General features: G+C 40.4%; 1 protein-coding gene across 4 annotated transcripts in view; it reads right to left on the bottom strand.

Annotated features, from left to right (window-relative positions):
- shisa6a (shisa family member 6a) overlaps nt 1-12,954 on the bottom strand; it is an 85,332-nt gene extending 72,378 nt beyond the window's left edge. For 3 of the 4 annotated variants that reach the window (XM_085455015.1, XM_085455017.1, XM_085455018.1), the window contains exons 1-3: nt 12,918-12,954; nt 11,537-12,475; nt 5,700-5,857 (exon numbers count right to left, since the gene is read on the bottom strand). In XM_085455015.1, coding sequence (XP_085311141.1) covers nt 5,700-5,857; nt 11,537-12,105 — 727 coding nt within the window. In that variant the 5' untranslated portion in view covers nt 12,106-12,475; nt 12,918-12,954. Of the gene's footprint in view, nt 1-5,699; nt 5,858-11,536; nt 12,609-12,917 lie in introns of those variants that run through there. The other variant, XM_085455016.1, reaches the window with a different exon arrangement.
- Between the last annotated feature and the right edge of the window lie 5,869 nt (nt 12,955-18,823).

Below are 18,823 nucleotides of genomic sequence, written 5' to 3'. Positions count from 1 at the left end.
TTGGCTACCAGAGCAACATCGCCAAAGTTCAACTCACCTGAATTTACTTGACCCCCTCAGGTAAATCCACTGATTAAAAACGCTCTATTGGAAAGAATTTAACAGAAACATTTCACCATGTTAAATGCTGGTGTGGCTGCGCTTCTGAACTAAGGAGAGTCTGCAGTGAATTCCCAGCTGTTTCTGCCATTTTATAAAAGAGCAGCCGCAGATGACAAGAATACTAAACAGGGATAAAATGGCAAAACTGGCAAAACTGACTCTCAGGTGGGTTGATTAGCTTGTCAATATGCATTGCTTAAGGATGCCAGAAATGAAATCAGCAGATTTCAAGGTTTCATATTTCCTCTTTTCAGTGGCCCTTTGTTTTTTCTGAAGTAGCTGAAAGCCTTTGATAAAACTGCAGAGGTTTTGGAACCTTAGTAAGGACAGAACTGGGTTTTCATATAATTCAGACTAGATTAAAGTCTTTAAGACTTTTGGAGGCGTATGTGTAAGAATGACCAATGCTAAAGCTTAAATCCCGTTTGTGTTAAAAGATCTGTAATCGGTGATTTCCCCTCATCGGGATGAACACGGGTGTAACTGAGAGCCTGGTGTGAACACAAAGGAGCAACACAAGGTGTCTGCTAGCACCGTGGCAGTGTTGAGTGTTCCTGTCTCCCACAAAGCTGCCTAAAAGAAAATGAAAAACGGCAGCATTAATTAACAGATGAAAACGTTTTTTAAAAAAAAAAACATGCAAACTCGTAGAGGTGGTTCATCAAACAGCTTCTCCTCCTCCTCCTCTCTGCTCTCGGTTCGCACCTCTCTGCATTAACTAGCAAAGAGTTAAATGCCTATTTCTCCAAAGAGCCACTTCAAAGTCAATAACATCACTCAGACCTTTGGGCCAGGGGAAGCGGAGATCGAACAGCATTTCAAATTATCATAATGAGAAGAAACAAGTGGGAGCATTAGGCCTGGTCTTCATCACGCCTCGGCAACACAGCTCGTTTGTTTCCTTTTATCAAACCCAGAGGATGACTAAAGCCTGATTACTGACGCACTTTGACCACCACTGTTAGTTTGAGACCTTGAAAGAAATCAGGAAATATCCGAGGATGGGAGGCAGCATTTTTCACTCCTTTTAGTGCCTGATTTTTAATACTGCTCTCTGTGCAGATATGAATGCTGTACTATAGCTATGTTTATTTTTTCTCACAGGGTGAAATGTTGATGATTCACAAGCTCTGTACACTCAAAGGAAAACACCTAAAACACTAAAACCATGAGCTGGAGACGCTCACCATGATATAAATTGCTCCTGCGAGGCAGCCTGAGCCTAAAGCCGCTTCGATTTATTATTTTATTTTATTTCTACTTGATGTGTTTGCAAACTTTGAGGAAAACACTGTATGACTCCCTCTATTTATATGAAACTCCAGCCTGAAATAGTTTGGCTTACTCTTATTTAGTTTTAAAGGGTTACTTACAGCAGCAGGATCCATATGAGTGTCACCAAAGCAAAATGGTTCCCACACATTTGTTATACTTGGAATACCAAATATAGTGGTATCTTCATTTTTTTTTTTTTACAATTGTTAATTATTCCTGAAACTGAGATGGAGTGTGTCAGGACCTAAAAGTGTGACATTTCACCTCCATGAAATATAGAGAAGCATAAAAGGGCATCGACATGTTGAGTTGCACTGCAGCTGCTGGGAAGTTTAAAAACATGTTGCTTTAAGGTGTGTTCTGGCCAAAAACTAAGGTTAACCTTGTTTCCTTTGGACATATGTTACTGCTACAGATAATGCACTAAATATACAATGTTTTAATATTTGTCTTCAGGCCAGCTTCTTGCTGTTATCATGTTCCAGTTTTTCTCCAAATAGTTCTAGGTCAAAATTCTAGGGACATTTCAGATTTTGTTACCACTGGACAGAAATAAACAGACTATTTCCCCCAGTTTGCTAAGCTAATCTAACTAGATGCTGGTTGCAGAGATTGATATCCTATATAAACAGATGAAAATGGTATCAGTCACCTGATTAAACAAATAAACAAAATCAAACTCTTTATTCAGAGCAGCGTTTGTCTTTTTCCTCAAAAACCATCTGCGTGCAGAAAATGTTTTCTCTTGCATTGTTCAAATCTGCTCACCAGGACAGCAGATTCATCTGGCATCTTGACCTGACACCGAGGTTTCTAGTTTGAAAAGGTGATTGTGCTCATTAGTCCTGCAGGAGGATGTACAATTACCCATATGAGCAAAAATCAAATGTCCCTCACCTACAGAAATCCTTCAGAGAGGAGGCAACAACAGACTGAAGATGGAAACATGGTGCAAGGTGTTGACAGTTTTGTCAGGTAGCAGTCCCATGCACCACCTTTGGAGCGCTGACAGTGAGCCAGGCCTTATTAGCCCATATCAGTGCTGGGCCACACTAATTCTCTTGTGGCTGAATGTGAACAAATCCCTCCAGCCAGGGTTAAAAATGCGGTGCAACGTTTTCTCGGGGGAGTGAAAGCTGTTAAAGCAGAGGATTAATGTCTTTTGTATTCACCACAGTGGGTTCCTTCCCATATACAGTTATATCTGAATGTCAAGTAAAATAACGGAGTACAAGTATAATACATATAATACAGACACAGTTTTTTGCTACTCTTCAAGCAAACTGATGCAATGACATCATCTTTTGAAAGTTTCAGCCCAAAGTTGTTTCCATCAAAACTAAGATGAACCCAGTTGCTGTAAGTGTCCTGAAAGGATGATTTCATTCTCCGTGTGGAAAGTGTGGAAGACATTTGTCGCCTATTTTCGCAGAAACATAGAAACTTTAGAGGACAAAATGAGAGTAGAGAACAAAACTTCAGGAAATTGAAGTGATAATGCTCACTCTGGGACAGTTCTGGAGGGGTACTATCCTCACCAGAAGACACACTCCATCACCATCATATCTTGGTAGGCTATAATACAGTTTCTCCTCCGGAACAGCAAGTGCGATTTGCTCATAACGCACTGCTGATGTTTCGAGTTCACATCCAGAACACAACTTGCTACACGTCATAAACCTCTTTTAATGAGTTTCCCCCCTTTTTTCTAACTCTGTCCTTTTTTTTGGGGAGATATGACTTGGCTCTTGTAGGCTTATAATTCTTTGAAGGGCTATTTTTTTAATCACAACATATAAAGACAGTGATAAAAAAAGATTAAGAAGAGAGAATGAGCTTCATACTGTTAGAGCCCATCCGCTGAGTGTAGCTTCTTCTGAGTATATTTTATTCTCTTTCATGGTTGTATATCAGTGTTTCACAGAAGTCTATTCAAATCTGTCTTCATTCTCTCTGCCCATTAACTCTGATTTGTTGCAGCGATCCAGAGGATGGTTTCAGGCTGCCAAAAGAATACTGCACCTGTGGGATCATCGACATCTTTCTTTCTTTTTCTGCTTAAATAGCTGGCTTAAATAGTAAACACCATGAGGTCAAGGAAAGGATGAAGCAGGAATTCAAGTTCATCTACTGTTTGAAACAGACGAGCAGTGAAGAAACATGAAATGTAAATTGCTCCAATAGAGTCCAAGGATAAAAATATAGAACTAAAACATAAACATGTCCTCTTTAGCTCATACCTCTTCTACTACTTTAAAATTACTGCAGTGTTTTGTTGTCGCCCTCATAAAAACTTACATTTCCTCAGTTTCTCGATATAATGAAAACCAAACGCAGTCTTATGAGACGTGTGTGTTTTGTGCATAAACTGATCTGTCTTTGTAATGTTCTGTAAAGCTAACAATAATTATGATAATGAAAATAAAGCCGCATGCTGCCAAGCAGCAACAAACTCTCCCCATTCTTCTGGTGTAAATGAGTGGGCTCACAAATCCACATACTTAACAGTAGTAGTAATAATATGTTGCAATACATCGTGTAAATGCTCGCACTAACACTGTAATACTTAAACGAGATAGTTTTCCTCATTTTAAATTCCCATCACTGTCCAAAATTTCAGCCATCTCAGCCTAAACATCCGTCATCCTCCTTAAGGTCACCATTCACCCGTTCACTGGGAGGTCTTCTGTTCACACAGCAAACAATAGCCGGGTAATAAAACACGGGTTTCATAATTTACCAACATCTTTTCTGTGGGTGTTACCATATACTGAAGAAAGTTATGTGTCACTTTGTGAATCACACACAGACTAGTCCTTACACAGTGTTTGTACTCACACAAACAGACACTGAAGCTTATTCTAAAAGCTGCTTCAATGTTTTATCAAAGCGGATGAGCTTTTAAACTTACCCCTAGTGCATTTCTGCTACTTTGGCGTCACTTCTGCCTGTTTCAGGTTAAGGGTTGGTAAATAATAAATGGCCTGTATTTGTGTAGCGCTTTTCTAGTCCCTAAGGACCCCAAAGCACTTTACACAACCAGTCATCCACCCATTCACACACAGGTGATGGCAGCTACATTGTAGCCACAGCCACCCTGGGGCGCACTGACAGAGGCGAGGCTGCTGGACACTGGTGCCACCGGGCCCTCTGACCACCACCAGTAGGCAACGGGTGAAGTGTTTCGCCCAAGGACACAACGACTGAGACTGTCCAAGCTGGGGCTCGAACCGGCAACCTTCCGATTACAAGGCAAACTCCCAACTGTTGAGCCACGATCGCCAGGGTTAAACCTAGAATTGGTTTATGGTTTAGGTAATAGTCTCAGGCTTGGTTGTGATGTTTAAAGAATGCATTAATGCCAATAAAGATTGTCAAACAGACATGCATGTGTGTATGTGTGCCTCTCCCGCAGGCTTCCTGGCTTTGACAACTTTTTGAACCAGTGCTGCAGCTTATACGCCAAATTACTACTGCATCAGAAAGTGATTGTATTAGCTCAACCTTGACAAATAAAATGCAGTTTATTACTTTAAAGATACACTCACTAATTCAGTTATAAGTTCCAGTAGCAAAGGCAATATCTCAGAAAACATCCCCTTGGGTCTCGGCTGTTGTTTTGAGAGTTTATGAAGTTCACCTTTGAATCCCAAAGCAGAGCAAAATGGCAACAAATTATAGGAAAATTATGGAAAAGAATGTACACTGTATTATTTTCGACCATCTGAGTTGGTGATTATGTGAGACGTGATTTACTTTTCTTTCTTGTTTGCTTTTCTTTGGTAAAACACAAACTTGGTGAAGGCAGAATGACACCAGAGTAAAACATAACACTACGGAATCTGGGACACCATACTAGGGCACTTAGCAAACAAGCTAATCCCTGGAGCAGGGATCTGGAGACCAACCAGATAAAAGTAGCAGGAACAGCGTTACACCAGAATTATCTCTGGACAAAAAGCTGGCGTAATCCCGCAGAACATTATAGTTTACGACTCAATTTTTAGCCAGTGCTGAGTAGGCTTATGCAACCTTAGCATGAGGAAGAGGAGAACTCAGACAGAGGATTGTGCTTCATTTATGCACCTCTGTGAGTGCTGGCTCTACAGAGCAATTCAAGAAAAAGGATCTGTTTCACTGGACGCCAATCACAGGACGCTGTGGCAGATTAACCAGAGCAAAGGAGGTCTCTGTTTACGCCTGCACGTCACAACATCGTAAAGCTGGATTTGTAAATGGACGTACGGTGAGAGCTACACATGAAGCCAGTTATTTGGCCTTCACACACACACACACTCTATTTTACAGTCAGTGTCACCTACCGTGGTTTGCTGCCTTAGCGTGAACAGGTGTGTAATGATTCTTCAAGGTTCTGACCGGTGTCTCATCTTTGGGGGACCCGTCAAGCGCTGCGATGTTTTCGTGCTCATACTGAGATATGGGAACCGGTCCTTGTTGTCTCAAAATGTCAGCCAGGGCTCTGAAAGGAAACCGCAGTGATGTTAAAAACATGAACTGATATGTTCTCGTTTCCAACTGCCAACATTTTCTTTTCTTAGCTCTTCTTAATTTGTTTAGCTGCAGCTTCAATTTGAGCCACAGAGGTTTGGGGCAAGGCGAAAAGGAAATCCTAATTACATCCACAATCACGAGGGAGTCAGGTGGTCAATAAAGCAATGCACACGATACAGAGTGTTATTTGTACCGGACTCAAGCTCGAGGCCTGTTTGCAAAGCGATAAATCCGTGTCTTTTCTTTGCAGCCGCAAAATAAAAGTGATATTTCACTAATTCTGCTTCCAACTTTTGGAGGCTCAGTGTCTGTCTCTGACACGGAGTGCCAGCAGTGCGCTTTCTTAGAAGAAATGAAAGGGCAATTTAACTGTGTCAATGTCAACCTAAAGGAACCACATAGTCCACTTTTCCATAACTCTGTGACTTTGGGAGATATACTGTATATTAATAGCATTTCCCTTCCAGGATGAGCACACTTTAGCTGTTTCGTTTTCACAGACAGAGGCGACCTGATTTTGCATTGTCCCAGTTGATACCTCATTGCGTGCAGCAGGAGCACATCCTGTATAGTTTGCAGGAACTGACCCAACTTTAATCAGGTATAAAACTGCAAAATGTGAAGGAAGCAAGTTTCACACAGCTTCTTCAAAACTGTAGGAGCAGCTGTTATAAATGTGATTACTGTTTATATGGAATATATTCTATCTATCTATGTTATTTACAAAGAAGAAGACTCAATATGTAAAAAAGTACTTGGTAAAAATAAAGTCCTAAAAGTAAGTTACAAGTTTAGATAAACTTTGTGCCATGATTACATGAGCTCGGCTATATACAATATTCATAAAAGCTCATGTAAAGAAGAATCTTTGAGGATACAATAAGAAAAAAATTTGGAGCAAGAATAATCAGTCAAAGATGCATAATCCAATCTGATCATATTTTACAGTCAGAACATTAGAGATTTTAAAATGAAGGCAGCCTCAAAATGAACTGAGAAAAATAATTACTGTGGTAAACCAAGTTTTACAATAGTAATTACAAAGGGCCAAGAATCGATCCTTGGGGAACACCGCAATTAAACTCACCTACTGTTGTTAGAGATCTAATAGCAACACTGTGTATGTAACAACTTTAATATAAAGGATAGGTATAATATTGCATATGTTTTCTTGTTGAACTGAAATGAAAGCAAAAATCCTCCAATTTCAGTGATTTACGTGAACGTGAGTGAGTCGAACTGTGTTTTGAATCTCATGCTGATGCCACTACTAAAAAAGTTCAACAAAGACTGTTCTTTTTAAGGAAAATGAGATCTTTTAACGTCTCATGTGAGATGTTGTCCTTGTTTTATAGAAGTTTTATCGAATCTGTGATGTCTTTTTGTATCGCTGCCTGGTTTGGTAACCTGACGGTGAAGAATAAGAATCGGTTGGGACTTCTGGTAAAAACTGCTAGCAAAATTTCAGGGCGCTGGCAAGATGGACTTTTGGCCATTTACAATAGAAATGTGCTTAGAAAGGCTCATTCTATTATTAATTGTGTGAACCATCCACTTCACAGTGAGTTTGAGTTGTTGCCTTCCGGCCGCCGTTTTAGAGTACCTCCGAGGAGGACTAAAAGACTCCAGGTCTCTTTTATCCCTACTGCGTCTTGTCTCCTTAATGGCAAATAATTGTCCTTGAATTTTCTATCATTATTATTGTTATTATTGTTTTATAGTATTGTTCTGTTTGTTCTTATCCTCCTGCTGCTAAACTAATTTCCCCTTGTGGGACAATAAAGAAATTGAATTGAATTGAATTGAATTGAATTGTTGTAAGACGCCTTTCATTTGTCTTTGAACATCTACAAAGTTACAGGTGAGCTGTGCAGGGTTAGATTTGAATAAGAATTATGGAAACTTGGAGCTTTTACATTTCAAATGAAGTCTCGTCCTTATTTATGTTATACGTTTTCTGATAAAACTGTCATATAAAGGGTTTGAACATTAACCAGACTCCGCTCCCAAACCCTAGATGTGGTCTCCCGTGTCCTGGTGGATGTGAAGAGGTAAGTCAAACCAACCGCCCTGCACCGCGCTGCCCCAAACGCTCACAAGCACCAAATGTGTAACTAGCATAAATTGCATCTTGTTTTTTTTTTCCGAGAAAAGCGATCAATAAAACTTTAGCTCTCACTCACATTTCTTGCGTTTCGGTGAAGGTCACAGACCAAACGGCAAAGGTCTGCCAACAGCTCAATATTCTGCTCACATTCCTCCCTCAGTCACAGAGGTAGGAGTCTAAATCACTTTGGAGAAGCACCGGAAATTAAGAGAGACGCTCACACTTTTCAGGAGCAGGCCCTTGCCAAATATAAAGCTGATCCCATGTTCCACTACTTCTTTGTGGTCACGGCTGTCAGCATGAATGTCTGCTGGCAGCCTCTGAGGTCTATTCCAGCAGACATCATTACAACAGCTCTATGTGCCAAATGGCTGGTGAAAATAAATAAATCATAAAAAGAGGGAAAATGCTACTGAGCACCCAGCAGGCCGTGCCTCCTCGTTTAATTGTCCTCTCTCTAAACTCTCGACACCAGCCCTCATATTGAAGTGGTGACATTAAGCAGATCCACTTGAAAGTACACCCCATGGCTAGGATGGAAAAGCAGTACGAAGGCATAAATCTAAATGTTGCTTCACTTTTCAGAGTACAGACTAAAAAAAAATCTGCATCGTGATATTTGTTGTTATTTTTGTGTCCATTACAAACACAACACTGTATTATAAAGTCCATATGGATATTAAAAGCTTGCTGTGCCAGCTTTTGAAAGGAGAAAGCCAACACTCTAGCTTAAATTGAATCTATAATTGATTTGCTGAAAAGGTTTCTTTGTGTTGTTTGTCAGAGCTTGAATTTGGACATTTTCTATCAAGAACTTGTTACTGTGTTTCTCTAAGAAAGACAGCTGAGTAATCTCCCTCGACATTTTCAAATCAGCAGGCAACAAAGCTTCATGACCCGAGCATAACAATGTGCAATTATCATTAAGTCAACTTCTGGGCTCTGGAGAGAAACAAGACATCCTCTACTGCTCTGTCCAGAGTCAACTATGGATAATACGAGGTGACTCCAGAGACTATTGAACACCAGCAGTGACTAACTGACTATAATTTTTCTTTAATTGTGGGTGGAAAATGCAATTTTAGTCAAACCTACGACTAATTAAACACTATCCTTAATTATCCTTTTAATACCTGCTTCAGTGACGACGGAATATCCATCAGACATGGAAGCAATCAGCTACGTGGAAAATGTCTATCAAACAGTAAAACAGACAGTGGTTTTCCATTTTACCTTTTCTGCAGGAATGCTGACGGAGATGCATCTAAAAAGATTTTTTTAATCTCAAGGTGGAAACCAAAATTCAAAACACAAGAAATTCTATCTAACCACACACCACACGAACAATAAAAGAACCCCTACTGTAGAAATTTACTCTATAACAGCATGAGCTGATATACTACGATACCATAAAAGTCATTCCTGTGGACGAAAGCAACCTATAAAGACTTCTGTAACATTATGGCATCACAGTTACAGTCACCACACTCTGCTAAATCTTCAGAACAGTCCATCATCAGATCCTCTGTTACCTAAAATGTTTCAGCCATGAGCAAAGTAGGCCACATGGTCTTTTGCTGGTATCTGAGGAACTGAACACCAAGTTTATTTCTTTTATCTTTAATGTCAGCACAATGCATGTCAAAACTGTGAAGCCAAATAACAAGGACATAACTATTAGATCCTTTGGTGTTTTTCCATGATGACTTTTGTGCTACCATTTGGCATAAAGTTGCTTCTAAAATGTTTCCTATCATCATTATTATTATTATCACATTATAGTTCATTGTAAAATAATAGTTCAGAAAGGCAGAATAGGCATAATTTTTTCCATTCGAAGTATCATTCAGTCTGTGTCAGGTGACATGCGATCTGTGTGCTGCCATTTCACAGACCTCTTCCAGAAAGATGGGGTGGCCACAGTGGCTCACTTCCATTTAAAGCTACAGACAGTGAAAGAGCCATATTTGAAACCACAGCTGCACACATTTGGTAGCAAACATGAACAACTAGTGTGGCATTTTGAGCTATCGTGCCAAAGAGGATGATTAAAATGTAGATTTACTTTATCTGTAATCCCTTTGTTATTAAAGATAAGAAAGATAACAAAGTTTTCAGTCGCTTTAGGGTTCTATGGATGGATGGATAGACAGACAGTGACAACACTTGAAGTGAGAAATAAGCTCCCAATGATCTTGCATCTGGCCTTTGATTTGCATAAAGTACCAAAGTTTTATTCAAATAGGGAGTAGGGTCCTGCACGTTTTATCACTTAGAATGCAATGCAAAGCCTCCAGACTGCACTGCATGGAAAATAAATGAGAAATTTGGAAATGATATATCCTGCTGAAATGAACCACAGTCTGAATTTTTCCACAGTTATCTGGCTATTTCTGGGCTGCAGACAATACAGTCCTGAAAGATCAGTTATTCTTTGTAATTTATTAAGAGTCTAGCTGCAATACTCCAAGCTTTCAAATTGACAGTCATAAATTTTTCAAATTATAAGAAACTGCAAGATTTTACACCCAGGTTAAAGCTTTCTATACAACAGCACACCATTTGCAGTGTTTAGCACAGCAGACTTTCAAATGCACAACGGTGCCCATAATTTGGTCAGCGGAATTATTTTTAGGCAACAAAAAATGCCTTGAAGCTGAAAAAATAGACGAAGAGGTCTGATTCAGGACATAAGGATGGAAACAGAAGTCATTTGCATGGAAAATATCTTATAATTGACTTTCTGATGATGATGATCATGATGTGTGTGTGTGTGTGGGGGGGGCAAACATTGCCTTTGGCCTGTTCCACACATCATACAGCAATTTGTTCAGCTTGTGACTGAAATGGCTACAGGATGTGGTTTTATGTGGCTTTAATATTCACTGAGCAATTCAGTGACCACTACTGGTGCCTCGAGGACTTAAAAAAAAGTCATTGCAAAAGAGACCACTCCCATCACGATGAACGTGATCACTTATAATGGTTTTCAGTGGCATTTGCTTTATTCCCTGGAGGTTTGACGGACATAAAATACCACCACCCGCCTTCAAGGATTGCCAGAGAATGGGATGTGTGCCCTGTAAAGGTATCTATGATTTTTTTTAAAGCAAATCTCTGGGAAAAAGAGTAATGGTAATGTTAAAAGGTCATGGGGTAGACTGAACCCATGATACTGAAGGTGTAAGTTATGTGCGTTACTATAGATTAGTTGATTCCCCATGAGAGCAACTATATAGATTGGGTTTTAAATCTATTGGAAGGAATTGACAGCAAAAAATCTGATTGTGAGCTGAAGTCTGTGTCAATCTGCAAAAAAGGCTTCCCCATCTGATCATTTGATAAACTGTAGTTTTAAGAATTAGTCTTAATTACTCTGACACATGAAAACAGGTTCAGATTTATATGAGTAAACGGCACTGACAGAGTCCAGACAGGAACACAAGTGTAAAACTGAAATTACATAAAGGACATCTTTTAAAATTTATAATTTCCCAGATTGGATTGTGACAACATTAAAAAAAGAAAAAAAGATCTCACCTGTGCACGTTCATTTCCTGAGGGGGCTTCGTGGCTTTATCGTAGGCAACTTTTGCAGAAATCCCAATGGCAATGATGAGCGCAATGACCCCGCAGGTGATGTACACTGTGGTGTTGGTCTGGTCCAGCGCGGGGTCGTACGTGTCACCTGTTGGCGCCGGTGACGGGGGCTGGGTTTTGATCCAGTCCGGGGTGATGTAGTTGTTGCAGCTGTTCTGCTCCAGCCGCTTACCCCGGTCCGCGCAGCAGAAGCGCAGAAAGCAGCTGCCGCAGCAGAAGCGGTGATCGGTATTGTTGCAGGCGAACGCGTTGTCGAACTGACCGCTCACGTCGTAGTAGCCCTTACAGGTGTCGTGCTGGAACGCGACGAGCGGCGGAGCCTGGACCTGGGTGATCTTCCCCGGGACGGCGGCGGCTCCGGGGACCGCGGTGGTGCTGCCGTTGACCTCCTTCACCTTTGGGATCCTCCTCGGCGGGGTTTTGTTCTTTTTGTTGGTGGTGGCGGCGCACAGGACATTCAGAGGGTCTAAGTAAACCAAAAGAAGCAGAAGGTGCTTTATCCCCATCATTTGATGACGCGCTGGTGTTTGTTTGCTGGCCCCCACTCTCTTCTCTTTCTTCACTGAATATCACTCTTCCACTTCTTACCGGGTGGAGCTTCTTGCGGGTTTCTTCACCGCGGGTACTCCTGTCTGCGCCGAGCTCTTGATCACGGACTTTAACTGGCAGATTTTGCACTCATCGGACACGCAATGCATCTTCACACGTCGTGGTCATCCAATAAAGAGCGTGTTTTTCTTCTAAAGTTGGGTCTGACCAAAGGTCTGGATTTATATCTGGACACAGATACCCGATAAATACACAGAGTCCTTCAGGGGAATCTGTCTTTGCTTTGCCACGAGCTGTTGGTCTCGAGTATGATCGGGGCTCTTAGTTACACTGTGGAGAAGAGAGGGGTTATCCATGAGAAACTTTGTCAATACAGACAGAGATAAAGCTGCGACAACCGGACCGTCTTTAAACACGCGAACACTTTCAGCACCGTGGACAGCGCCCAAGTTTCCCTTTGGTTTGCTGGAGCGCTTCAGCACCCGGAAAGTAAAAAAAAAAAAACACCGACCCGTTTCTATATTCATATAATTCAAAACACCAATATCAGCTACTTTGGTTTAAAAAAGAACCAATTCTTAATGTTGACTTGCACGGAGATCCCAAATATGCCGCTGCGTTGCGTTGTGTCGCCTCATCTGTTTCCATTTTATGCGCAAACTTTATTTCTTCCGACTTCCTGACCTGTAAAGTAACTTCTACTCGTTTCTAAAGAGAGATAAATGGCAAATGGTCTGATTTAAAGAGAGAGAAGAAGAACATGAGGACTTACCAGGTTAACATTGGCCGGTAACAGGGTTGTCTCAGCCACTGCCACTGAATCAAAGAGCCTCGGCAAGACAAGAGGCAAGACCTCTCTCTCCTCTCCGGCCCGCCTCCTTCCATCGCTCTCTCTCTCTCTCTCTCTCTCTCTCTCTCGCTCTCTCGCTCTCTGTCTTCCCCACCCACGTCACCGATACAGGTACTTCACTTAATTATCAATCATCTCTGCTCCCCTCTCCTTTGGTCATATGCCTGCAGGCTGCACTCGATAAGTCGCGAGGTGGAAAAAACACAAAGATAACAGTGTATTAGAAGTTGTCTGCAGAGGCGAGGCGCTGCTGTTGGTGTATATTCACGCATCAGTGCGCACACAAGCTGTGCGTGCGTGCGTGCGTGCGTGTGTGTGTGTGTGCGTGTGCGTGTCTATGCAAACATGCCCCAGCTGGTTTACTTTAGAATTATAAATCAAAGCCCATCCAAGTGGAGGGGAAGGTGAGACGGATTTGGGCGCTGCAGAAATATCTTGAAGCGGGGAGGAAGTTTTAATTTGACGTTCAGAGTAAAAGCTGAATTTAGGGAAAGGGCTACTTTAAGAAAGGTTAATATTAAGCACATACATATGAGAGTATTTCAGAAATCCTGCTTTTTGCAATCTGATTACTCATCCCTTCACTTTAATGCCAACATCTGACTGACATATTTGAATATTCTGTACACTGATGGGAAACAAATGACTTTAAGATGACATTTTCTCAGTTCACCGCAGCTCCCAGAAAATATTTTCTACAAATGCTGACTTGATTTTCAGGATATGCTTCACAGATCTGACAATTTAAAAGTCAAACTTGAGAATGTTTTACTAAATATGGCTTTTGGGAATCATGACTTCGGGCTGCTATTTAATTTCAGTATTAAAGATTTTCCTAAAATCATTTTCCCATTGAAGTCATTTACTTTATTTCAAATTTCTGGCGAAATCAATGTTAAGTGATTTTTTGTGTATTTGTCTTGATGACTCTAAGCTCACTGTTTTCTACACTACTATCAAAAAAATGTAACTTTTCACTTACTGGTAATTTCACGTTTACATCATATGATACTTGGTAACCACTTATTGTTAGGGAACGATTATGTTCTAGGTCATAACACCTGATCGTGTGCTGCTTTCTGTGTTTCCAGAGTGCCAATTTTGTCCCCTTATAAAGGTGATGACACCTGAATCCTGTCACAGCCAGGATGGCCAGTGTGTTGTGGAGTGGACCCAAAAGCAGACACAGGAAAGAAAACAAAGTATAACAAAAAGCGCGCCGTTTATTTAGGCTGATGGTAAAAACAAAAACAAAGGCAAAGACGAACTGAGGAAAAGACTAAATGATAACCTAAACTGAGAACAGCTAGAATGAGACAAGAAAAGTATGACATTAACATGAACCTGAAAAGAAGCATGACAAATGGAGACTTGTGGATAGGGATGGGTACTGATATCCGGTGCCATTATGGCAAAGTCTGGCTGTACTTCACAGCAAAAGATGCAAACTCAGCAGCCTGCAACAAGTGCTTTAAGCTGATACTGTGATACTGTCAAAGGAGGTAACACCTCGAATCCGATGAAACACCTGGCAACGCATAGCGTTTTTTTTTAAAAGCCGAAAAATGCGCCGTATTTGATAGCTTGCTGCGAGACCTCACATTGAGCACATCTACTGCGGGTGTGGTGCCTGTTATCGGACCCGGAGTTAGCAACATCCCCCAAAAACCCGAAGAGGAGAGTCCTGGCCCCTAGCCCTGCCAGTGTAGCAGAAATGATGAGGATGATGATGCAGCAGCAGCCGTTCTTCTCTGCGTGAGTAGCTTAATGTTGTTCGTGTGTAATTTACGTTGAGTAGGCTAACCACGTTATTACATTGATGCATGTAAGGTGAACTAGCAAACACCGTGGTAGTTACATGCGGCTGTCTTCTTGTTTGATGGCAGATACTCCCTTCACCCTGGCCAAAAAGGCTAAAACGACCAAAGAAAAAGTGGAAAACAGCTGAACATGAGAGGATTTTGGACAAAAGTTGTGTTTTTTCCATTGATTAAGCACTGCTTCCAGCCAAGAGTGATGCCATAAATCCCCTATAGCTGCAGAAAAGGCACACATTGTTATCTTTTTACAAAAAACCAGCTGAACAGGAGAGGTTTTTGGACCAATTTTGTGTTCTCCATTCTTTAAGCACCAGTTCGAGCACAGTTTAAGCACCGGCAGCATTTCAAAAGTACCGGTTTGGTACTGGTATCGGATAAAACCTAAACGATACCCATCCCTACTTGTGGAAACACAAATAATCCATAGACATGAGGCGAGATAAGCAGATAACCTGACAATGAACAGAGGGAGACAGAGGACTTAAATATACAGAAGGGTAATGAGGAAAGTGGAAACATCTGGGGAAACACAGCTGACACAAATCAACATGACGCATCAACAACAGAAGCAAAACTAAACACACTGAACATGGAACACAAGATTCTTCAAAATAAAACAGGAAACGGGACATAGACAACAAGAGCTTGACAACATGTAACACAGGAGACACACGACAGACTGGGGAGACACAGAACACAAGGAGAGACACATGAGAACAGATAAAGACTCAAAACTAAAATGACCTTGATGACAGCATGGACTAGACTAAACCTTAAGAAAAAAAAAAAAAGGTCATTTTTGCTTAAAATGGTCACTAAACCTTCTGATGCTGGCCTATAAAGCTCTGAATGGTTTAGGACCAAAATACATCAGTGACCTCCTGACCCAGTATGAACCTTCCAGATCCCTCAGGTCATCTGGATCCGGTCTTTTATCAGTTCCCAGAGTCAGAACCAGACACGGAGAAGCTGCATTCAGCTTTTATGCTCCTTATATCAGAATCAGAATCAGAATCAGAATACTTTATTGATCCCTGGGGGAAATTATTTTATTATTATTATATTATTATTTTTATATCTGGAACAAACTCCCAGAAAGCCTCAGATCAGCTGAAACACTCAGTTTATTTAAATCCAGGTTGAAGACTCACCTATTCTCAGCTGCATTTGAATAAAGCACCAAATCCACACTTTTAAGCTTAAATTTCAAAACTTACACTAACTACTGATTTTATCTACTGTTCTGATTTTATCTGTTTTGATTTTATATACGGTTTTGTTTGTTTGTTAAGTGGGTTTAGAGCTCTGGGTAGCTCCCCTTTCGATAAGGGTTCAGATCGCGCGAACAGGTGTGGGATTAGAGCTCTGGGTAGCTCCCCAACTGGGTCTAGACTGGGTCTAGAGAGTATTTTAAATTCAGGGAATTTAAAATAGAAAGTAGCTCGTCCACAGAAGGACTGGTAGCTCCCCTTACGATAAGGGTTCAGATTGCGCGAACAGGTGTGAAATGTGTGTGTTTAGTTAGTTTGTTTGTTTGCTTGTTTTAATCAATTTTAAATCATGCTTTTTATTTGTTTTTGTTTCTAATGTCTCTGTAAAGCACTTTGAATCACCTTGTTGTTGAATTGTGCTATACAAATAAATTTGCCTTGCCTTGCCTAAACCAAAAGTATCAGTGAAAGTCACATTGAGCTGGACCATGCAGTGTCTCAGTAAGACCCACACTGCATCTGATTTCATCTAGTTTCAAAACACCAACATCGCCTCAGTTTCACGATGAGCGTACGGCTACTGTCACAGTGTTTGTGTCCATCTTCTTTATGTAGTCAGTGAATTGTACATATACTACATCTCCCGATAGCAGGGTTTTATTACAAACATATTGCAAACATTTTTTATGAACAGATCACTCAAAACGAGAAATATCAGGAGTGGGACATAGTTAATAGAATTATTTTTTTTAAAACTCAGCCTTTCCCATTTTCTCAAAGGTTTAATCGTTTTAAAATATGTGCTTTATTCTGGCCAAATCTGACAGAGCAGATGGTGAGCATTACCACATTAAAACATCCAGACAGGTAATTTGACAGCAAAAGGAAACCGTATCAAATTGACTTTCAAATACTTTGCTGTCATTGCATGAAGTCTGCTGTCCTCATTCACTCAGTTATTATCCGGCATGTCAAAGCTCATCCATCTGGTGTGCAGACTAAAACTACTGCCAAGATTTATTTGTTTTAGCCAGCTCTAGTGCCATTTGATCAAGGTGAATGCTGTTTGACCAAGGTCTGCTGTTATTACTTTTACAGCAATTCTATTTTTCACATAGCAAGGTGATGATATTTATGGGGTCCTCTGCAACATTTAATGCACTTAAGTTATAAAACTGATATCACTGGTGCATTCTTGTAGTATTATTAATGTTAAAGCCACAACAAACAGTTGTTAACATTTATTTTATGTGTGAGTGAATTACTTTCAGCCATAGTTGAATTATTACATGTGAATCTTATGGTGACAGATTTAATTTTAAGGGTAGGGAGATTAGATTTGACATTTTAGGACAAATAATGATTTTTTGTGGGTTTTTGTTGTTTTTAAATGTAAAACAGTTTTTGTTTTCATGAACTGCACCATCTCATAACATTAGAATATTGTGACAAGCAATACTTTTTGTGTATCCTATATTCAGTACACACCATTTCATGCTTTTTTGGTTTAATTTTGATGATTAGAAAGTACACCCTTTTGTCACTTCTAAAGTTTTATATATCAGGACTTCAAGAATCATCTGGTCCTTCGCAGATCTTAGGATTAGATGTGATATATTACACTGTGTGATTATTTATCTTTAAAAAAAAAAAAAAACAAACATGAGCAACATTCAAAAGCAGAATGTAAAAACACTAAGCAGACCTATACGGCTTCTGTGAGAACAAAGAGGGTAAGAAGCAGCCAGGTGATTATGGGCAAGTGTGAAGTTTGGGCAGTTTGCTAGTCGGAAGCATTTAGGTGTGTTTTAACACCGTGCCAAAGAGGAAATACATCAGCAATAATAGAGAAGGAATTGTTGCTGCCCATCAATCCGGGAAAGGTATTAAGGCAATTTTCAAACAACTTCACTCTACAGTCAGAAAGATTGAAAATTCAAGACAGTTGTTTATCTTTCCAGGAGTGGACATCCCAGCAAATTCACCCCAAGGCCAGACTCTGCATTCCTTAAAGTAATTGCAAAATAAAAACCAAAATAAATAAACTACATGTCATACACTACATGTCTCAGCTGACATGTTAAATGTTAAAGTTCATCACAATTAGGAAAAGAGTGAACCAGTATAGTTTGTTTGGAAGGGAACCAAAAGATTTCTTTAACAATGCAGATGTTTGGTCATGATGAATATCAGCACAAACACCTCCTACCAACTGTGAGCATAGTGGTGGAGGCGTGCTGACTTGGACGTGGGCACCTTACAATCACTGAGTCGTCCATGAGCTCCACTGTATAACAAAGTGATCTTTGCATCATATAACATGACAGCAATCCCAAGCACATTGCCAAATCTGCAAAAGAAGGGCTGAAAAAGAAAGGAATCAAAGTGTTTCAAAGTCCCAACCAGAGTCCAGGCTTCAGCCTGACGGGCATTAAAAGAGCTGCGTGTAAACAAATACCTGCAAACCTCAATGAATTGAAGCAACACTAAAGAAGAATGGAGATTACATCAAGTTATTGCTTTGGAGAGTCGTACTACAAGTTACCCAATCAGAGCATCTTCTTAGTTCTCCCAGACACTGCTTCTGAAATTTTATCATGAGCTGTGAGTTTGTTATTTTGAGTTATTTCCCCAGCCAGCAGTATCCCTTAGTGTCAAGTTGCTGTATGAGTATTTTGACTTAGTGTTTTGTCACTGCTTGTTTTACTTTGTGTCTCTTGTGTCTTGTCTCAAGTTTTATCTTCTGTCTGTCATTTTCCCTGATTGTCTCGTTTTCCCAGATGTGGTTGCTTACCCG

This window comes from Copadichromis virginalis, linkage group LG4, assembly GCF_057382275.1.
Source record: "Copadichromis virginalis isolate Kocher_CV1m ecotype Utaka linkage group LG4, C_Virginalis_male_GT1.1, whole genome shotgun sequence".
Lineage (NCBI taxonomy): Eukaryota > Metazoa > Chordata > Actinopteri > Cichliformes > Cichlidae > Copadichromis > Copadichromis virginalis.
The sequence above is the reverse complement of the archived record's forward strand: the minus strand, read 5'-3'. Positions and strand labels throughout refer to the sequence as shown.